This window comes from Globicephala melas, chromosome 1, assembly GCF_963455315.2.
Source record: "Globicephala melas chromosome 1, mGloMel1.2, whole genome shotgun sequence".
NCBI classification, from domain to species: domain Eukaryota; kingdom Metazoa; phylum Chordata; class Mammalia; order Artiodactyla; family Delphinidae; genus Globicephala; species Globicephala melas.
The window spans coordinates 151,866,283-151,888,200 of record NC_083314.1 but is presented as its reverse complement, the minus strand read 5'-3'; the positions used below and the strand labels follow the sequence as shown (position 1 = coordinate 151,888,200).

At 52.5% G+C, this 21,918-nt stretch overlaps 2 protein-coding genes across 12 annotated transcripts in view; one reads left to right on the top strand and one right to left on the bottom strand.

The window, feature by feature from the left end:
- The first annotated feature begins 451 nt into the window (after positions 1-451).
- On the top strand, positions 452-9,007 carry DMAP1 (DNA methyltransferase 1 associated protein 1). Of its 3 annotated transcripts, none has more exons than XM_060306327.2 (10): positions 452-520; positions 1,400-1,491; positions 1,748-1,943; positions 6,711-6,869; positions 6,997-7,164; positions 7,454-7,639; positions 7,769-7,840; positions 8,125-8,197; positions 8,337-8,632; positions 8,871-9,007. In XM_060306327.2, the coding sequence occupies exons 2-10, from the start codon at positions 1,451-1,453 to the stop codon at positions 8,928-8,930; spliced, it is 1,251 nt and encodes a 416-aa protein (XP_060162310.1). In that variant the 5' UTR covers positions 452-520; positions 1,400-1,450; the 3' UTR covers positions 8,931-9,007. The 3 variants fall into 3 exon arrangements, with proteins under 3 accessions (XP_060162310.1, XP_030721916.1, XP_030721923.1); XM_030866056.2 differs by having other exon boundaries at positions 452-852; XM_030866063.3 differs by lacking the exon at positions 452-520 and adding an exon at positions 906-1,177.
- Positions 9,008-9,409: 402 nt separating this feature from the next.
- The window catches only part of ERI3 (ERI1 exoribonuclease family member 3), a 129,381-nt gene continuing 116,872 nt past the window's right edge, over positions 9,410-21,918 (bottom strand). For all 9 annotated transcript variants that reach the window (XM_060306343.1, XM_060306351.1, XM_030866079.2 and 6 more), the window contains one exon: positions 9,410-9,935. In XM_060306343.1, coding sequence (XP_060162326.1) covers positions 9,853-9,935 — 83 coding nt within the window. In that variant the 3' untranslated portion in view covers positions 9,410-9,852. The remainder of the gene's footprint in view (positions 9,936-21,918) is intronic.

Below are 21,918 nucleotides of genomic sequence, written 5' to 3'. Positions count from 1 at the left end.
CCTGGGAAACTCTGCCTTGTCCAGTTGATCTCTTCATCTCGAACGCGTAGCAGTATCTGGTACGTACTTAGCACTTAATGAACAGGGGCAATTAATACCACTAATTTATGTAATGAAAAAAGGCACCGTGCAAATGTTTTACATGGATTATTGTCACTCCACTTACGCAGGTACCATGACAATTTCCATTTTAAAGTGAAGAAACGAGTTCAGAGAAATTAAGCGACTTCCAAGGTCACAAAGCTGTGCACTCTCTCCTCATTGCGCGACGGAGCAACGCAGAGGGAAAATGCCAGAAAGCAGGCAGCCCAGGAAACGCGCGGGCTCCTGGGAGGCAAGGAGTGCAGCAGTCCCTGCGCGGTCAGTAGTTTTCACACTGGGTTACCAGCCGGCTCGGTTTCCGCTAAGCACAGACCGGAAGTGTTCCTGACGGCCACATTTCTAACGCGCACGACCGGAAGTGTCTGTTTGCGGCTTTGCGGGGATAGGGGAGTCGCTGGGCCGCAGCCCGGACGTCTAGGTGCGGAGGTCCTGGGGCTTAGGAGACAGCTGGGGCCGTTAGGGAGACCCAGGCGGCGGGACAGTGGCGGGGCCCCGACCTGACCCTGAGCCACTCTCGTCCTCGCGGCCCGCCTCTTCACCCCGCCCCCACTTGGGGCTGAAGTGGCTCTGCCCCCCGATCTGAGCCTGGTAGCTCCTCAGGCACTGACTATTGACCTCGGGGCGCTCCCCCATCTCTCGGGCGCGATGGCTACGGGCGCGGATGTGCGGGACATTCTAGAACTCGGGGGTCCAGAGGGGGATGCAGCCTCCGGGACCATCAGCAAGAAGGACATTATCAATCCGGACAAGGTAGCAGTGGTGCCTGAGAGCGCTGGGTAGCGTTAGTGAAGTGGTGGGTAGGAGTGACAACGGAAGACGGCTCGGGGAGAGATGAGGTGCCACACTTCTTGTGAGATGGGCGGTAAAAGATGTGAAATAACGGGATAGAGAATATGTGTCACCTTGGTGAGATGGGATGGAGGAGGTGGGACCCCGTGGAAAATGGTGGGGACCAAGAGGGTGTGACATTTGTAAGACAGGACCTAGAGAGTGTGACACTTGTGGGATATTGGGGGGACATCAACTCGGTGTGACATGCTGAGAGATGCTGGAAAAGTATCTTCTGCTCTGACAGGTAGGGCTCTGAGGTACGGGTGTGGAGGGGAATGACCTGCTCAGACCCAGGTGCCCCTTGAGTGGGTTTCTGTACCTTCATAGTGTGTCATTATGTGTCACAGTGTGTATGTGTGTCATTGTACCTGTAGATGCTGGTTTGTTCAGGGATTGAGCTGGGCTAAAGAATTTTCAGGGAAGGGAGTCTAGCCTGTGGTTCCTCTCCTGTGGTTTCCCTCCCCAGAAAAAGTCCAAGAAGTCCTCTGAGACACTGACCTTCAAGAGGCCCGAGGGCATGCACCGGGAGGTCTATGCACTGCTCTACTCTGACAAGAAGCAAGTATTAGAATCCCAGATCCCCCAGGCTTTGGTCCCTGACCAACCTGCATGTACCTAACTCCTAATTTTCCCAGCCATTTTCTCCCCCGTCCCCTCTCCACACAGGGCTTCCGCTTGCTTAGGTTGTGGGAGCTCGGATGTCTCACTCCAGGACGTGACTTCCTTGCTCTATGGTAGATCAGCAGCCTGGGTCCAAAGGCTCTCTACACACCTTCTGACTGTAATCTCTCACCTCCTTAAACCCTGCTTCCAGGGATGCACCCCCACTGCTACCCAGTGACACTGGTCAAGGCTACCGCACAGTGAAGGCCAAGTTGGGCTCCAAGAAGGTGCGGCCGTGGAAGTGGATGCCATTCACCAACCCAGCCCGCAAGGATGGAGCCATGTTCTTCCACTGGCGACGGGCAGCAGAGGAGGGCAAGGACTACCCCTTTGCCAGGTTCAATAAGGTGAGCCACCACCATTGGGACGTAGGCCAAGGTTGCCCACCTACTCTGAGCCACTTGCCTGAGCACTCCAGTCTCCTAGTTGGCTCCAGAGGCCCCCTCAGGCCAGGTCATTAACAGTGGTTACCCACTCAGTCATTGGTGCAAATACCTCTGTGGGTCTTCACTGCCCATGGGATCCTGTCCTCTCCTAGACCTGCTCTGAGTTTTGGTTTGTTGCCTTAGCCTTTTATTTCTCGCTATTCTTCAGAGCTGTGTCCTAGGTGCTCTACTCTTCTCACTCTCTACTTTCTCCCTAGTTTGTCTCATTTACCCTGTGACCTCAGTTGCCCTCTGTATGCCATTAACCCCAATTCAGTATCTCCAGTCCAGAGCAGCAGTCCACATATATCCAGTCATTTGCTTACCTCTCTCCCTGAAGGCCCCACGGGTACCTCAGATCAAGTGGATACCCTTGAGCAGAACTCATAATCTTCTCTCAGTTCCCCACCCCCAAACCTGTTCCTCACATAAGTGAATGAATGACACCACTATCCACCCAATTGCCCAAACCAGAAATTTGGGAATCATCCTTGACTTAGCTTCTCCCTTAGCTCTCATATTATTTCAATCAACAATGGGACAAAGAAGGTAGGGGAAGACAGATAACAAACATGTAAGCAAATGAATTGGATTCTTTCAGATAAGAGCCGTCAATAAAATAAAACCAGGATATGAAATGAGATAAAGAGTGAACTTGTAGGTGCAGGGGAGGCCTAATAGATAGGGTGGTCAGGGAGGGCCTCTCTGAGAAGCTGGCATTTGAGTTAGACTTCAGTGATACATCTAGTCATTGAGTCCTGCTGACTCTGTTTCTATAATAAATCCCATCTGCCTGTGTTCTTCATTCTCTGTACCCTAATCCAAGCTGAATTATCTCTGGTCTAGATTACTGTGGCTCAGATGGAGCAGGGCCTTGTACAGACTCACCCAACCAGGGAGAAGCAGAGCTGGGCTGGGCTCGGATTCCCTAGGCTGTTGTTTAAGCCACTCACGATATAGCCCCACAGTCTCTGCAGCTTGGAGCAGCCTAGACTTCGAGCCTGCAAGCACTGGGGGCTTGAACCCAGGACTCCCAAGTCCTGACTTCCTTCCCCTCAGCCAGTATACCCACCTGCACCTGGACACCTCCCCCTGGATGGCTCACAGGCCTCTCAGACTCAGTACGTCCAGGTGTGACCCCTCATTCTCCCCCATGCCCCCAAACTGGTTTTCCTCCTTAGGCCCCTCACCACCATCCTTAGGCCCCTCAGGTCCAGTGGAGGGAGAGGCTGGAGATGTAAGACTGAGAAGGGATAAGCAAGAGGTAAGAGATTTGGGTGGGAAGGTTGGATGAGACAATTTGAGGTAAAGACAAAAGAGTGTTCATTTTGTATTTAGTAAATACTACTCCATGCCGCGTCAAGCCCGAGGCAGTGAGGGCACAAACATGAATCAGACACAGTATCTGCCCTCTAGAAACTCTGCATGTTGTTGGGGCGCTGGGGGGAGGCACAGGCAATTACAGTTTGGTGGGATACATGCCATATTGGGAGGAACTGAAGGTCATGGAAACTTCCTGGAGAAGTTAGAACTTGAGTTGAGTTTTTTTTTAATTGAGTATAGTTGATTTACAATGTTGTGTTACTGGTGTACAGCAAAGTGATTTAGTTGTGTGTGTGTGTGTGTGTGTGTGTGTGTGTATTCTTTTTCTTACTCTTTTCCATTATAGGTTAATACAAGATATTGAATAGAGTTCCCTGTGCTATACAGTAGGACCTTGTTTATTTGTTTTATATATTATAGTTTGTATCTGCTAATCCCAAACTCCTAATTTATCCCTCTCCCCCTTCCCCTTTGGTAACCGTTTGTTTTCTATGTCTGTGAGTCTGTTTCTGTTTTGTAAATAAGTTCATTTGTATTATATTTTTGATTCCTCATATAAGTGATATCGTATGATATTTGTCTTTCTCTGTCTGACTTACTTCACTTAGTATGATAATCTCTGGGTCCATCCATGTTGCTGCAAATGGCATTATTTCATTATTTTTTTATGGCTGAGTAATATTCCATTGTATATATATATATACCACATCTTCTTTATCCATTCATCTGTCGATGGGCATTTAGGTTGCTTCCGTGTCTTGGCTACTGTGAATAGTGCTGCTATAAACATAGGGGTGCATGTATTTTTGCAAATTAGAGTTTTCTCCGGTTATATGCCCAGGAGTGGGATTGCTGGGTCATATGGTATTGATTTGAGTCTCGAAGGATGTTACCAGGTAATAGTAGAAAAGGAGTGCAGTGACTTGTTCAGGCAGAGGGGACATCATGAGCAAAGGCATAAATGAAAAATCAGTCATATGTGTGGGATGCTGTGGGCATTTCCCTGTTGATGGAGCCTGAAGTCCAAGGTAGGATATGGTGGGAGATGAGACCTGAGAGGGCAGCAGGGCCACGTCAGGCAGGGCTTGGCAGCCAGGCTCAGGAATTTGGGCTTTGCTCTGATGTCTTTAGGGAGCCACTGGCAAATTTTAAGTAGAGAGGTGTCGGGATCAGATTTGAATTTTAGAAAGATCGTGGTGACTGGGTGGAGAGTAAAGTCGAAGTAAAGGGAACTAACAATCTTCCCTCCAATACTGCTCTCTCCTGGGGTCCCGCTTTCAGTCTGTGGCTCCCCAGCCGCTTTCCTGCTCAAGCCAGAAACATAGGAGTTACCTATGACAGCGTCTTCTCTCACCCCTCACAGCCAGTTGTCACATCCTATGATGTTTCATCTAAAGCCCCTCAAGCCCATGCCCTTTTCTCTACCTTCCGCTGGTGCTGCTTTATTTCAGGCCTCTTCACTTCCCACCTGGATTATTTCTTAAACCTGCCAGCTGGTCTCCCAGGCTCATGTTTCACCCTGTCTTCACTGTTGCCAGGGTGGTCTTTGTAAAAAAGAGAATCATGACCATCTCACTCCTCTCTTTAAAACTAACCTTACTGACTCCCGTCAGCCGCAGGCTGAATTCCAGACTCCTTAGCAGTCACACAGGGCTCACAGCAGCTTCCCTCTGTCAACTCTCCAGGCTCTCTTCAGGCCTCTCCCTGTCTCACCCTTTTCTTGTTTCCCTTAGTGTCCCTGACTGCCAAGCCCGCACACATCAGGCCATTTCTCTCTCATCGCTGTTTATGTGGCCCCCCTGCTTAGGAGTCTCTCCAGCGCCTTCCCTCCCTGGTTCAGTTCTACTTAACCTTAAGACTGAACCAGGCTCCATTTACCTCTTCCCTGACAACCCTTGTCCCAGGCTGCATCAGGTGTCACTCATTATACCCTAGGCATACCTTTGTCATCAAATTCGCTGCACTTTACTAAATTTTCAGCTGGACTGTGAGCTCTGAGAAGGCAAGGCCCCTGTCTGTCTTATCCAGCATTGTGTCCCCAGCATAGGGCTAGCAGGCCCATGATAAATATTTGTTGAATGAATGAATGGCCATCTCCCTTGCTTGACGGTGAGCTTCTCTTTAGTTTAAGTAGCCGTGTTCAGAGAGGTCACATCTTGGCTGCAGATGGAGAATTGTTTGGAAGAGGATTAAATGGAGGCAGAGACGCCAGTGGGGAGGCTGTTTCTCTATCCAGGCAAGGGGTAGTGGTGGTCTGGACAGGGCTGTGGCAGAGGAGATACAGAATTGGGAGGTAAAATCCACAGATGTGGGAAAGGGGATGGGTCAAGGGCAAAGGTAGGATTTAAATATGCCTGCTAGGTTTCTGCTTGGGTGATGGTGACACTGACTGAGATCCGGACTGGGGGAGATAGGAGTTTGAGGGAGGGCGATGAGCTCAGTACTGAACATATTAGGATTTTTTTTTTAATTGAGGTATAATTATTATATATCATACATATATTAGCTTCAGGTTACAACATAATGATCCAGTATTTGTATATATTGTGAAATGACCACCCCAGTAAACCTAGTTAACATGTATCACCTGAACATATTCAGTTTGAGATGTATATAGGATCTCCAGTAGGAGATGTCCAAGAGGCAGCTGGACATAAGGGTTTTGAGAGCAGGTTCAGAGCCAATGTGGTCTTTGATGGAGAACCTTCCATGGTCCAGCCTAGCATTGTCTCTTTCCTGGGGTCTCTGACTGATAGACGCAGCTGGTGGTGGTGCTGTTTGTCCCTGAGGGAGGTCTGGGGGACAGGACATGGGTGTTGGGGTGGGGGGGTGTATGTTGCGAGTAGGATTCAGGTGCCTTTTCCTTAGAGATGTGACCTTGGCCAGCTCTGGGGGAGCTGCAAGTCTCACTGTCACCACTGGGTGGCAGGAGTGCTTCAGACAAGTGTGCCATGACTAGGGCTCCTGGGCCTTTCTCCAGAATTTAGCCATCTTCCTTACTCCAAAGTTGACCTTTGGACTCCCCAGAAGCACTTACACGTGGTCCCCTCATCTTAACCATTGGGTCAGGAGCATGTGTCCTGTTACCGAGGCTCTGGAGCCCAAGGCATGATGAAGTTGGTCCTGGAGTGGATTCAGAGGCAGGCAGCAGTTCTAGAGGCTGCCAGGGCGTTTGGTCAAGCAGAGAGTTTCTTTTCTTGCTCTGGAAACATCATCTCCAGGTGCCCTGTGCAGGGTTCCAGGCAGAGGATTTGCTTTTGTCCAGCCCAGGGATTGACAATAAACAGGAGGGGCTGTGGTCAGGCTGCTGGAGCCTGCGGGACGTGCCGTGACGTGGGCGTGCCCCCTGTCCCTCCATGCCTGCAGACGGTGCAGGTGCCCGTGTATTCAGAGCAGGAGTACCAGCTCTATCTTCATGACGACGCTTGGACAAAGGCAGAAACCGACCACCTCTTTGATCTTAGCCGCCGCTTTGACCTACGTTTTGTTGTTATCCACGACCGGTATGACCACCAGCAGTTCAAGGTGAGCTGGTATCGTGCATTTGCATGTGGGCCCAACCCCCGGGCGTGGCAGGCCCACTGCCTTCATGTTCTCCTTTCCACATGCCTCTGAGTATTCATCCTTCCTCTCTCTATATCTTTATCCTCAGAAGCGTTCTGTGGAGGACTTGAAGGAGCGCTACTACCACATCTGTGCCAAGCTTGCCAACGTGCGGGCCGTGCCAGGCACAGACCTCAAGATACCAGTGTTTGATGCTGGGCACGAGCGACGGCGGAAGGAACAGCTGGAGCGTCTCTATAACCGGACCCCAGAGCAGGTCAGCCCAAGTCCCACAGACTCTGCTCCGTGCCGTGAAACCCCTTGACTGTTGCCTCCCTCTTCCATACCCTCAACTCCCTCACCCCAGCTCCCCTTCTTCCCGCTCTTCCCGCCCCCATCCAGTCCTGCCTCTCGCCAGCCATCCTCCCTGCTCTCTGTAGCCCTCACCTCCCTCACAATCCCCTGCTGCTCAGGTTCCCTCACAGACAGCCCCGGCACCCCTCCGTCTCCCCATCTCCTCTCACCGCCCCATGACCCTCACGGGCGTCTCAGCGTCTCTTTCCCAGGTGGCGGAGGAGGAGTACCTGCTGCAGGAGCTGCGCAAGATCGAGGCCCGGAAGAAGGAGCGGGAGAAGCGCAGCCAGGACCTGCAGAAGCTGATAACAGCGGCGGACACCACTGCCGAGCAGCGGCGCACGGAACGCAAGGCCCCCAAGAAGAAGCTCCCCCAGAAAAAGGAGGCTGAGAAGCCGGTGTGGAGACCAAGTCAGCCCAGCTCAGGGTGGAGGGCTCTGAGAGCACGCGGAGCCGGCAGGGGGCTGGGACTAACGCTGGGCCCTCTCCCCGTGACACCCTGGTCTCCGTAACTCCTTCTCCCCCAGGCCGTTCCTGAGACAGCAGGCATCAAGTTCCCAGACTTCAAGTCCGCAGGCGTCACGCTGCGGAGCCAGCGGGTACGTGAGTCACCTCCTTCACTGTGTCTGGGCCCTGGGCTCTGCGGCCTGAATGCTGCAGGCCATGGGGCCGGTGCAGGTGGAGGCGGACGTACTGGGATCTCAGGGGGATGCCAGGCCAAGCTCACAGCTTTCACTCTATTCCGCTTACTGGCTGTTTTCTTCTGTGACCCAGAGCTGCCTCTAGGGGTTAACTTCTCTTCCACTCCCCCCACTTCCTTTAGTCTCCTTCATTCTAAACCGCTTGTGGCGGGGAGAGGGCTTAGTTGCCTGGGTCATTGCAGATGAAGCTGCCAAGCTCTGTGGGACAGAAGAAGATCAAGGCCTTGGAACAGATGCTGCTGGAGCTGGGTGTGGGTGAGTGCGGGGGCCAGCCCCTCAGGACGTCCCCACCGAGGCTGCGGATGAAGGCCGGGCATGGGGGGGCAGTTCCGGCTGCTGGCCTCCCCACAGAACCCCAGCTCTGTCCCTGTGCCTTCCACCCACCTGCCCACAGAACTGAGCCCGACGCCCACGGAGGAGCTGGTGCACATGTTCAATGAGCTGCGGAGTGACCTGGTGCTGCTCTACGAGCTCAAGCAGGCATGCGCCAACTGCGAGTACGAGCTGCAGATGCTGCGGCACCGGCACGAGGCGCTGGCCCGGGCCGGTGTGCTGGGGGGCCCCGCCACACCGGCATCAGGCCCGGCCCTGGCCCCAGCGGAGCCGGCGGTGCCTGAACCTGGTCTCGGCCCGGACCCCAGCAAGGACGCCATCATTGATGTGGTGGGCGCACCCCTCACACCCAATTCGGTAAGAGGCCGGGAGAGCGCAAACTGGCCCTGCTAGTGAGCACACGCACGTGCGTACGCAGGCCCCACCCCCTCTAGTACCTGCAACAGGAGTCGTCACTCTGAGGGGTTCTGAGAATGAGGGAGTGGGTGGTCGGTCAGTGGGCATCACCTTCCTGACTCAGAGAGTGAAACACGTGCACCCAGCCTGAATCTGACCCGGGGGGCCATTGACCTCAGCACCTTCTGTGTCTCCTCAGAGGAAGCGACGGGAATCGGCCTCCAGCTCCTCTTCTGTGAAGAAAGCCAAGAAGCCGTGAGGGGCCACACGGGGTGTGGGATGGTGCTGTGTAAATAGAGCTGCTGAGTTGGACTGGGCTGCTTCCTTTTCCTTCCCACCACTTCTCATGCCCCTGGCTGGGAGGGTGGGCAGGAGGGGGATCACCGTACCCACTCCATGGGGATGGCGCTGGGGCTTGCCTGCACTGAGGCCCTTAGCAGCCCTTTAACCACTGACCAGCTTTGCCCAAACACCTGTATCCAGGAACACCCGTGGTTCTGCACTCAGGTTGGTTCACACACAGCAGTGACCGTAGATACCGGCTGCTTTGAACACAGCCTTGTGCTCAGACAGTCCCCAGGGCCCTGTGCATATTCGGTGTGGGTCCCCTAGGTGCTCCAGAGACTGCCAGCTCTACTGGTGGCCTTGAGCACAGGGCAGCCTGGCATATGCTGTAACCCCTGCACATCCAGACAGTGTCAGGCACGGCACTGCCTGGTCCACACACACACCCAGGGCCTCGTTTCCCCGACTTTATTCAGTGGCACGTTCACAGCGGGGATAGGGGTAGACACAAGGTGGGGCCTGATCTGTCCTGGAGCCCTGGGGGCACCACACACCATGCACTACAGATGGGAGGGGGCACAGGGGGGCTCGGTGGCCCCAGCAAGAAGCCTGTACTGGGAGGAGACAGTGAGGAGGAGGTCCCCCAGCCCAGGCCCACAATGGGAGGGCCTGATGCTGGGCTGAGGTTGAGGGGAGGGGGTAGGGGGCACAAAGTGTCTGTTCCAGAGGGGCCAAGTGGCCAAGCCTTACCCAGGACACAAGCCCACAGGGCGGGCTGGGGGACACTCTGGACGTAGAGCTGTGCCACTCTCCCTTTGCCCCTCTGGTGAGGGAGAGGAGGGTTTTGGGCTGGGCCAAGCAGCTACCCTGTCCTGCCCCATCCCATCCTCGGCCAGTCAGAACGGCTTTGATGTCTGCTTGAAGATGAAGCCTCGGTATGCGAGTGTCTTCATGATGTTGGCGATGTTCTTGCAGTCATCTGAAAAGAGGAAGAGAAGACATTTAGATGGGCCCCAGAGCCTTCCCCTGTGGGCCCAGAGGTACACGGGTGGGGGTGGGAGGCAGGTTCAGATTCAGGAGCCATAGGCTCTAAACCAGTGGGTCCTCCCCCCAGGTGGCAGCAACTCCAGCTTCAGGTTAGGCCGGGTGATGCTGGGCCAGCAAGAAGCCTGGTCTCAATGCTTCTGAGTCCCATAACTCATGCTGGAAATTGGCCGGCGTGTCCCTCCCTGGCCCCAGCGGTGATGTATGGGCACCGTCGCAGTAAGAAAAAGGCAGAGTAAATGTGTAATTTCTCCCTTGACGGCCCCCGGCCGCTGGGCGATCCTTCTTGTTGCCGCCGCGTGGGGACGGCCCGTCTGCCACACTCCGTCTTCCCGCCACCCGTCTTGATGTCTCCATTTCATTACTGTGCAGCCATTCATCACGCCCACGGCCAGGGTGACTTTGCCGGCACTTGCATGTGTGTGGGAGATGTGGCCCAGGCCATGATCACTGGTGACAAGGCACAAGTCTCGGCACTTCCGGGCCGGGGTCCCAGGCTCACGTGCTCCAGCAGCTACCGCCTGGGCGCCTGCTCCTGTGCAGCCCAGGCCAGTGGAGAGGGGCCGGGTCTGTGGTCCTCCTAACACCCTGGCCGGCAGCCTTCTACCAGACACGCCTGTGTAGCTCAGCCCAAGCCCTGCCTCTCCCACCCCGGCAGGCTTCAGCCCTGTCTCTGGCCATATCTCAGATTAAAGACATCTGCGCCTGCCAGACCCTGTCACAGCAGTTTCCTCGGTATTGACTGCCGTAAGAAACTCCATGGTGAAAACTGTCCTAGACCCCGGTGGCCACAGGAACAGGTACTTCTGGAGCCTCAGTATCATGGTCATGGGCCCCGACTCCCTCACCTGCCTCTTCTTCCATCCCCCTCCCACCTCCCATAGGTGCTCTGCTCCTGTGCCATAACCAGGACCTCAGCTGCCACCGCCCTCGTGGGGTCGATGCTGTGGTGGCAGAAGTACGTCGATGTCATAATCAGGTGTGGGGGTGGTAAGGTCAAGGTGGGGTCACGAGGCCCCTGCGTCTGTCAAGGACCAACCCCTTGCACTGAGCTCCCAGCCTGCCCTTGCCAGGACCTTAGCAGGAAAGGGGATCCACCAGAGCTAGAAAAAGACTGTGGGAGTGGGAGGAGTCTGGTCAGGCCAGGTCCTGTATCATCAGCCAGACACCAGCTCTGCAGACCTGGCGCTCAGCAGACAGCTCTCTAGGTCAGGCCAGACAAGTCACACGGGGTCCTGTCTCTCAGAGCTCAGTATGAACGTAGCTACAGTGGATGTGGGCATGGACAGCCACAGGGACACCTTGTTCCTCTAGGTGCTCGGGAAGCCATGAAGGCTGGTGTGAGGCGGAACAGTGAGAAGACAGATGGGTGGGTAGTGGCGGCCATGGCAACTCCAGACGTGACCCATCCCCATGGTTTATGGGCCGGACACGCGCCCCGCTCAGCTGAGGCCCCGTCATTTGTCTCCCTTAGTGTGCACGCCTGTGCTGTGGGGGTAGAGGGTGGAGGGAGGGGGCTGTGATGGGAGGAGCTAGGTAGTCGACAGGAAGGGGAATGGGGCAGGAATGGCTGTGCAGGAGGGGCGGGCCTCAGGAGTGGGGAGGGTTTATGACAGGGTCCAGGGGCTGTCACGGTACCGTTGAAAGGGCCACGATAGGTGATTTTCTTCCCAAATAAATCTGGCCTTGTCAGGGCCCCTCCGATCCTTGCTGTCTCCGGCACTCTGGGGACCGTGGCCGCTGTGCATATTAAGAATAAGTCCCCTCGTTATCTGCAATTACCCAGCGGCCACACACCTCATTTCTTCCAGCAGAAAAGAAAATTAGTTTTCTATTGACTTCATCTGGCTCCTCCCTCATTGCTGGACAAATTGCTCAATCTACCTCCCCTGGCCCAAGTGAATGTGCCCAGCTCCTCCCCCCAGGCCACCAGCCATCCAGTGGGGGAGCACTGACTTCCCACCTGTGCCTTGTCTGGAGCTGGGCAAAGGTCCATGTGCCCCAGTCTTGCCCCTGACCTCTCCCCACTCTACATGCCAGATGGCTTCATCCACATCCTGAGCTTCTGAAAATTGCTGTCTCGTCTGGGCCTCTCTCCTGAGCTCCAGACCACAGATCCAAACACCTCTGGAACCTCTCTTCCTAAGTATCTATACAAACTCAAAACGTCCAGCAGTGAACTAATTTTCTCCCCCAAGCTCCTCTCCCCTATGTTCTCCATCCCAGTGAATGGCACTCCCAAATGTCCCAGAAGAAACCTGATTCAAGCTTGACATCCTGCCTTCCCCCCAAATCCAATCAAGCGTGAACTGCAGGCTGTATCTTCTTCTCTGTCTCATCATCTACTTCCCTTCATTCTGGCACCACTTCCCAGTCCAGACCCCATCATCTCCTGCTCTTACAACGGCAGCTGGTCCTCTTTCTTTTCCCTTTAATCCATTCTCTTACAGCCAAAGTGATCTTTCTCACACAAATCTGATCAGGTTCTTTTCTCTTTAAATCCCTTCAGTGGCTCCCCTGCCCTTACTTTCAAGTCTACACATTCCTTATTATGACTTCAAGTTAAAGGCCCTGCAAAAATAGATCCCTGCTATCTCTGGTCTCACCCCCGTCACTCTCTACTCCCAACGCCCGGATTCCAACCTCAAGGAACCACTTATGTTTTCTGAAAATGACAAAGTGGGTTTTGGAGTCAGACCTGTTTGTAGTTTTAACTTCGCCCACTGGCTGTGTGCCCTGCGGCAAGTGCCGAGTTTCTCCAAACTTCAGGTTCACTAGGGGTGACAACAGATACTACCTCAGTGTTACTGGGAGGACTGAACGGGTGATACACCCACATGTCTGCACATGCTGTGTGTGGAATACCTCCTCTCTTCTTGAAGGGAAGGCAAGGATGCTAGTTTTCTGGATGACCCAATGGTGAGAAGGTGTATACTGTACAATCTGTGGCACAGATTACACAGGGGCCAGCAGCACACTTGGTGAAACCACTTGTCACTCGCGCCACAAACTGACTACTGACCCTGTCCACTGGGGATTCTGGAGTCTTAACTTGTTGCAACTGGCCCACCACAATGAAGAGAGACCCAGACTGGGGAAGACAGCCCTGAAAGCCGACCTAAGAGTCAGTGCAACCCACTGATCAGCACAGAGACAAATCTGAGCTTTTAATAGACCGTAAGTTCAGAGAGAGCACCGGGTGAGCCTCCCAGAAAGTCCTCTGCTCGAAGCTCTGGGGCCATCTGGGTCAGCAGCCCCACCTTGTGGCACGTCATTGAGCTACTGAGGCCAGCCTGAGGCTGTTCTGAGGTCGGGGGCAGGAAGCCTCGTGCCCACAATGGAGGCCTCCAAGAGTAGGTCTTCCTCACCTCCAAATTCTAGAAGACTAACCTGTTTTTATGTTCCTGCAGGAACATCAACTCGTGACAAGATTGCCCTCTTCTTTTGGGGGGCATTAATATTTTTAATGTTGGAATTAATTTTTCATGTTTTTATATTGCCAAGGCTGTAATGCAGGGGTCGGCTGCATAAACCCCTCAGAGAGGTGAGTGGGGGCCAGCACCTAACAAAGGATGAGCTTGCTGGCTGGCTCCAAGGGTAGTCAAATATCTGCTTGGCAAAACAGCTGCTAGTGGAAGGGTGGCTCAGATCGCTTAGGACAGCCGGCAAGAACACACACAGGGCAACCACCTGAGGCTGACACGCTCCAGTTGGCTGCACTTGTCTGGGAGTTGAACGGTAGAGGACAGGATGCAGAGCCTGGGCCAGGGCCACCCTCAGGAGGGAAGGGACCCAAGGAAGCTCTTGGAAGGCCATCTATTCATGCACTCATTCATTCAGCAAATACACACTGACACCTTCTGTGTGCCGGCTACGCAGGGCCATGCTGGGCCACAGGGCTGCAGACTCTGCAGCTCCCTGCCCTCGAAGAGCTCAGAGACTGCATCTATAAGTGGTGCAGTGTGAGCAGTGCTATGAGAGAAGGAGGCACAAAAAAGGGCACTTTGTTCAGTCCAAGGTTCAGGAAAGGGTTCCTGGGAGGACGAAGTTAAACATGCAGAGAGGGCCGGCCAGCAAGTTGGGGTTGACGTGGGGAGGTGTTCTCAGCATACGGAACAGCACAGGCACATTTCTGGAGGGGAAATGTGGAGTGTGCCCCACAAATTTAAGTTGAGCAGGTGGGGGATGATGAAGAATAAGAGGCAGGGGAGCGGCGAGATGAAGGTGGCGAGGTCAGCAGTGGCCATCTAGAAGAAACTCTGCAGAGCCCCGAATGCCAGACTAAGGAGCTTATAATTTCACTGTTCTGGGAATGATGGGGAGACTTATGTGTTTGAGGAGGAGCATGACAGGACCCGATTTGTGTTTCAGAATTATCTTTCAAGGATTACAGGTGTTAACGCGGAAGGCAGAGACAGCAACTAGCAGACTCTACTATGTATTTCTGGTCCAGGCCAGAAATGGTAGCCCAGAACTAGGCCAGTGGCGGTGGAAATGGAGGTGGAGATATACTGGTGATGTGGAGAAGCAGATGGAGGCAAGAGATTTTTAGGAAATAGAATGAGCAAGACTTAGTGAGGGGACTGGGAGGGCTGGAGGAGGGATGCGTCTAGGATCTGAGTGCCACTCACCGAGATGAGGCAAACCAGAGAAGGTGCAGGTTTGGGGCAGTGATGAACGTACCTTCGGATGTATTAAGTCTTGAGACGTCTATGAGACAGCTAAACTTATCAGGCATTTCTTTTATGGCTTCTGGGCTTTGTATCTTGCTTAAACAGGACTTCTCTATCCCAGTGTTATTAGAAAACTAGCATGTATTTTCTTTGAATACTTTTTGTATTTAATTTTTTAATCTGTCTGGAATTTACTTTTGTATGTGGTGAGAAGTAGAAGATCTAACTTTATTTTTCCCCTAGTGGGTAGCCAGTTGTCCTGTCGCCATTGATCCAACTGTCCACACCTGCCCCATGCTTTTGAAACGATGCCTCTGTCTCATATACCATCCCCACACATGGATCTGTGGGAGCCAGGAAAGAGAATGAACGTGAAGTGATCAAAGAGGCAAACCAGATTGAGAGGACACCTGGAGCAGCAGGGTGACAAGCCGCTGACCTTACAGGGCTGTGAGGCAGTGTGCCCTAAAGGAAGCCTTAGACACAACCTGAGGCCTCCTGCCTAAAAAGCTCAGCTTGGCAACACACCTTATGAGTGATCTCCAGGTGCTGGTGAGGAACGGGGCCGGAGCCCACGGAGCAAAGATGGGTGGAGAGAACAGCACAAGGAGCAGGAACCATGACAAGGAAAAGAGAGCAAGAACCTGGCGCGTGTCAACATTCTAGAACCTCATCTTGTTTCCACCTCTTTCTGTCTGTCAGGACACCTTGGCAGCAGCGTGCCTGAGCGCCAAGTGTCAGTGGGACTGCCGGATCAAATATGTCCCCAGCCCCACATGGGACACACTTATGCTAAAAAAATTATTTGCTGTTTATCTGTTTAAATTCTAATTTAACTGATGTTCCTATATTTTTATTGCTAAATCGGCAACTCGGTGCTGGGGGCCAGCATCTCAGGCCATGGCTGGGTGCAATTCAGGGCACAACAGCAAATAGGAACTCAGAAGAAAGGAAGCCAAGGCAGGGAATTTAGGACTAAACCAGCAGAGGGCCCCTATATATCCTTAGATTCTGAGTTCGAATCCAACCTCCATCACTTAGTAACTGTGTGAACTTGAGCAAATTACTGTACTTTATTTAACCTCTGTTTTTGGATTCTTCTCCTTTAAAATGGGAATAATAATGATAATTATAGCAACTACTTCTCTCAAAGGGTTGTTAAAAAGATGAAATGAGTTTTTATTTGTGAAGTGCTTAAAACAGTGGCTGGGTTAGTTATTAGTAGTAGTATTGGTGTCGTTATTCCAATAATATCCAATAATAATATTGTTATTCTAACAGAAATACCCTGATATCCCCCAACCCCTGCTCCTTGTCCCAGATGTGGCCCACAGAGTCCCCTGGGCCTCCAGACAGGGTGACCTTGGCCCACCCGACACACCCTCCAGACATAGATTCCCTTCTCCCCACTGACACGGCTCCCACGGCTCCCTCCCCCTCCCCCCAGACAGGTCGTTATAGCCTCAACTCCAAAGTGACCCCTTCTTCCAGCCCCTCCCCGCATCCCCCCTCCACCCCACCGAGGTGCCTGGAGGTGCCACAGGGCTGATGGTGAAGGATGACGGTGGTTCCACAATAAGGGGAAAAGGCAATTTCATCTTGATTAGCAGGCGATTTCTCTCTCCGTAATAAGCGCGCTCCAAATAATTAGCGTGTTTTACGTAATAATGAAATTACAGAAATGCAGTCCACTTATTCAAACAACTCACCATTACCATATTTTTAAATATTAGACTTAATTAGAGTTTATCACTTCGGAGAAGTATGCGGACCGAAGATGTTTTTAAAAAAATCCTCATAAAGTGTTTATTAAGCACTGGTAAAGCTGGGATAATGATGTGTTTAGAAATTAAGGCAATCAAACACTTACCGCCGCTTCTGGAGGCCGGGCATGGAAATGAGGCCATTACACGCCCATTACCCGCCAGCTCACAGCCACTTGGGGGGCGGGGAGAGGATGCGCCTGGCCGAGAGGGCACAGTGCCCAGAAACGCCTGTGCCAACAGCCCACAACAGCCTGACCAGTAAGCACAGCATCACTTAACAGGACATCTGGCCACCAGGAGCCCAACTCAAACCTGGCCAGGCAAATGACTGGACAGGTCCCATACACCCAAGACTAACCCAGGTCCAGACTCCCAGGCCTGGCAGGACATATCAACTTCATTTAAACCCCAGTGCAGAGTGGGGACAGGAGCCAGATTGGCCAGCCAGAGAGGTCAGTGAGAAGAGGCGGAGGCTGAGGAAGCTACAGACCCGTGTCTACTCCCAATTCTGGGCCACACAGGAAGGGGCAGCTAGAGTGGTGGAGAAGGGTCTAAGAGGAAGCTGGGGAACTGAGCTGGGAGCCAAAGACGCAGAAGAGCCAGGGGCCAGGCTCAGGAACACACCTGGGGACAGACTCGGACTGGGGAAAGTAGGCAAGAAGGGTGGCGGGAGAGGGGCTGGTGGCTCCAGGCCCCATTTATCCCAGTGAATAACTAATTCCAGAATTTATAGTGCTGGGTTTTTGTTCTGTGGCCATGTATATCTGCGAGGGGAGGAAATGAAGAGGCAGCGTGGATGCCACATCTTTCTGTGTTATTGCTTGTCTGCCATTTGCAAATCATTATTAATTGTGGGCCCTGGTGGCGGGCTGGGCGGGGGCCGGGCTGGGTACATCCACATAGCTCTTCATCAAGGACCCCAGCCGCTGCCCCAGAGAGCCAATTACCCCGCCCTGATTGGGATCAGATAAAGAGGGAATTTTTACAAATTAGGGAATAAATAGAATTTCCACACAGGGCGCGGGCAGGACCTGAGAGGCTGTAATGAAAAACCATCCGTCACCATCAGCGCGGGCTGGGCACATAGCCCCGGCACTCCCTCCCTTTGTGGGCCCAGCCTCATGCTCAGGGGCCTGGACGTACAGGTCTAAGGACACCCCAACCCCTCCAAGGCCCGGGAGCAGGGAGAGGAGTTCCCAGTGGGGCGCGTGTATGCCCTCTGGGCCCCAGCTCTGACACTGTCCCTAGTGCTTCTTCCTCAGGGGCTTGAGGAGGAGGAGACCGAGGCAGTCCTGAGAACGACCAGAGTTGGGGACCACGGGGCAAAGACCACATCCATGCCCCTCCAGCTATGGCAGCCCTAGGGCAGAGCCCCGGCCCGTGGACCACTCACTCTGGGTTCCCATTAGCGCTCCTCCCCTTGGATCATTAAATATGTATATCTTATTACACGCCTTGTTAGAGTATCGAGCTCTATTGACTGATGATAAATCCTGAGCCTCGTCCTGGCCATAAATTTATCTGGAGATGATGAAGACTCAATAATCTAGTCAGGCAGATAATATCATCGGGCCTTAAAAAAGATCATTACATTATATGTCAGAATTAAAAGTGAAATACGCCGTAGTAACAGGGCGGCTGCTCTGGCCATTACAACGGGTGCCCGCCTCCCCTCACTCATCCCCAGCCAAGGCCCCATCCAGGTAGAGGGGCCAAGAAGCCTCGCCCTCCTCTTGGCTCTGGACGCCACAGATAAAAGTGCCTGATAACCTAAGGCAAAGTGAAGGGGACCTGGCCTGGGAGGGGACAGGGGAAGAGGTGGCACTGAGAACAGCTGAGCGCCTCTGCCGTCCCTGGCAGCCACTTCTGCCCCAACCGAGCTCCCACCTGACCCTGTCCCTAGGGGTCTCCTGTGGGACTGTCTTCTGGGGGTCCTTGAGTGGCTCCAACAGGAAGGTGACAGGGCTTCACACCCTTCCAGACTGGCCTGACCAATCAGGGCAGATTCTTTCCAAAATGGAGACACAGGGATAGGGAGAGGTTAGGCTACTTGTGTGTATGCCCCAGGCACCTGTGACCTGGCCCCAGACCCATGTGCCAGCAGCATATCTGAGGCCTTTCCTGTGAGCATGTGCTATCAATCCAGACCACGGTCACCTCCTTCCCGAGAGCCCTGCCTGTCATAGCCTCTACATCCTGTCATTTGAGAAACTTGCCGCCAGCCTCTTGTTCTTCGACCTCAGCACTAACAACCATTTCCATTATACCTTATTTTCACCCATTTCCACAGTCACACACTCCACCTTGCTAACATCCTCCACTGTTCTCCCTTTGAAATGTTAAATTCAAATATTCCCAGTTACTGGTGATAATATGCTTTTTCTTTCATCTCACTGGAACCTCGAAACTGTTTACATCCCTAATATCTCCAGATACATCCCTCTCCTGTGTTCACCTTTTTCCCCGTCCACTTTTGACTGCTTACCCAACAGCCACTCCCCTTCTGCGAAGCTGGCAGAGCCCACTCCTCCCTCCCTGACCAAGGGAAACCTCCGTGGTCTGAGCCATTTGTGGGGACCCTACCCCCTTGCCAGCCATGGGTTTAGGAGTGGCCAAGTGTTCTGGCTACTGGGATATGACGGTAAGTTTGCTGAAAGACCTTCAAGGAAAATTTCTTCACTCTCACGAAGAGAACCATGAGGGGAAAATAGTCCTGTATATTCTGCTGGATGTTTTCATGTCTGCACATAATGTCTGGGACTGCAGAAGCCATATTCCAACCTTGAGGGGACTTAGCCTGTGAAGAACATGCTGAAGATAAAAGAACAGAACAATGGAAAAAAATCTGGGTCCTTGATGACATTGCTGAGATGCTGAATTAACCAACCCTAGGATCACCTTAGCTCTTTGGTGAGGGAATAAACCCTCTTATTATTTAAGATTTAAATTGGGTTTTCTTTTTCTTGTAGCCAAAAGCTTACTAACATACAGAATGTAAAGGCAGGAAAGAGAATGACAAAACAAATGAAGGGAGGCAAAGGGCAATGAGGACGCTATTTCAGGCTAGGAAGCTGGTAACCCTTGGTATGCTCTCTTAAAACATTTGCTCAGGGCTTCCCTGGTGGTGCAGTGGTTAAGAATCCGCCTGCCAACACAGGGGACACGGGTTCGAGCCCTGGTCCGGAAGATCCCACATGCCGTGGAGCAACTAAGCCCATGCACCACAACTACTGAGCCCGCATGCCACAACTACTGAAGCCTGCGTGCCTAGAGCCCGTGCACCACAAAAAGAGAAGCCACCACAATGAGAAGCCTGTGCACCTCAATGAAGAGTAGCCCCCGCTCGCCGCAACTAGAGAAAGCCTGCACGCAGCAACAAAGACCCAACGCAGCCAAAAATAAACAAATTTATAAAACAAACAAACAAAAATTTTCTCAAATTGTCTCCTGCTGTATCTCAGGACACAGGCCATGTTACCATAAAGGCTAAAAGAGTCAAGTTTAGGTGGGAACCCAGGTGAAAACAGAGGGAAGAAAATACAACTTTACAGAGAAAGGATTTTTATGTCTCTGACTTGCAATTTAAGTGACTTTTTCAAAGTCCCACGGCAAAACAAAATCATGAGACTCAAGGCTTCTTTCTCCCCTGCCCTTCTTAGCATGTCGTTTCCAATTTCCAGGTTATCTTATGGTCCAAAATGGCTGCTGAAGCTCCAACCATCACGTCCACATTTTAGGAAAGAGGAAGAAGGAAAAAGCAAGAATAATGTACTTTCCAGCTAAGTCATTTCCCTTTCAGTATTGTTCCTGGAGGACCCACACACTTTTCCTTTTATCTCACTAGCCAGAACTCAGAGACATAACCATATCCAGCTGTATGAGAAACTAAAAAAGAAAAGTAGTCTTTTAACTGGGTACCCCCTGCTGCCCCTAATTATCCAGGGTCTCTGTTTAGTGAGGAAGAAGGTCAATGGCTATTGGGTACATACCAAGCAGTTTCTGTCCTAGCAACATAACTGATACACCTCGCTTTGGAGCTTGGATTCCATGGTCCATCATCTTAGTCCTTTCTTGCCAATCGTCTCAACTCTCTTGCTCCCCTTTTCTCCCATCACCCTTGCCTGGAAAAACCCAAACACTGCCTTCTCTATGCTTACATCTGGGCTGAGTGTGATAAGAGAAAACTGAAACCTTACAGATTCACGCAACTCATAAAATCATAGTCATCAACCTCAGCTGGGTGTATAAAACTGCCCCATTTCCTATGTGCCTGATCAGTGTGCATGCTCTCTCTCCCTTTCTTGCTAGTTCAATTTCCAACTTTCTCTACTTTCCACAACTCTCAAACTCCCTACCCCCAACATCGCCCTGACCCTCTCACCCACACAACCTCATCTTCTACTTCACAGGAAACACAGAAGCCACACCCCTGCACCTGTGCCAGTCCTCGCCTTTCATCCTGATACAAGAGAGGAACTGTCCTGATGTCACTTCTGAAGCCCATCCCCCCACTCCACCTGGTTTCTGGAGTCTGACCCGACTGCCTTTTCAAGGGTCTTACTTTGTGAGTAACCCCCTTTCTCTCTGATATAGTTTCAGTTGCTTCTTCTGCACTGGTTCCTTCATGTAAACATGTAAATATATTAAATCCCTCCCATCTTTAAAAACAAGCTCCCGGGCTTCCCTGGTGGCGCAGTGGTTGAGAGTCCGCCTGCCGGTGCAGGGGACACGGGTTCGTGCCCCGGTCCGGGAAGATCCCACGTGCGGCGGAGCGGCTGGGCCCGTGAGCCCTGGCCACTGAGCCTGCGCTCCGCAACGGGAGAGGCCACAACAGTGAGAAGCCCGCATACCGCAAAAAACAAAACAACAACAAAAAAAAAAACAAGCTCCCTTTAATTCCTTTTCCCTCTTCCCATGTGGCTAAGACCCCATCTTTCCTCCCTTTCGTAGCCAAAGGTCTCATTTCCTCCTCTCCCACCCTGTGATCTGATTTCCCCCAGCAGCGCCTTACCAAACTGCTTTCTCTAACAATCCTTATGGCCTCATGGGGCTGAAGTCCAATGGAAGCTTTTCAGGTTTAGATCAACCCAGTGGACCGACTCATGCCTTGAAACTCTTCCCTCGGTTTCAGTGACACCACCTTTTCTCCACTACCCTCCTCCAGCTCCCCTGTCCGCGCCTGCCTTTTCTCCTGACTACCCCTAAGAGGTGGGTGTTGCTAAGAGTGGTCGTTGGAATTCTTCCCTTTTTACTGTCTGCACTCTCCCTGGGCAAACTTATCCACCCCTAAGTTTTAATTACCATATATTTTCCCATAGTTTCTAAACCTGTATTCCTACTACCACCATCCTGGTCCAGGGCACCACCCTCCCTCATCCAGGTGACATCAGTGCCCCAGCCAATCTCCTCTATAGCGTCCTTCTAAGCCACAAATCTGGTCATTTCACTGCCTGTCTTAAACCCCTTCAATGATCCTGGA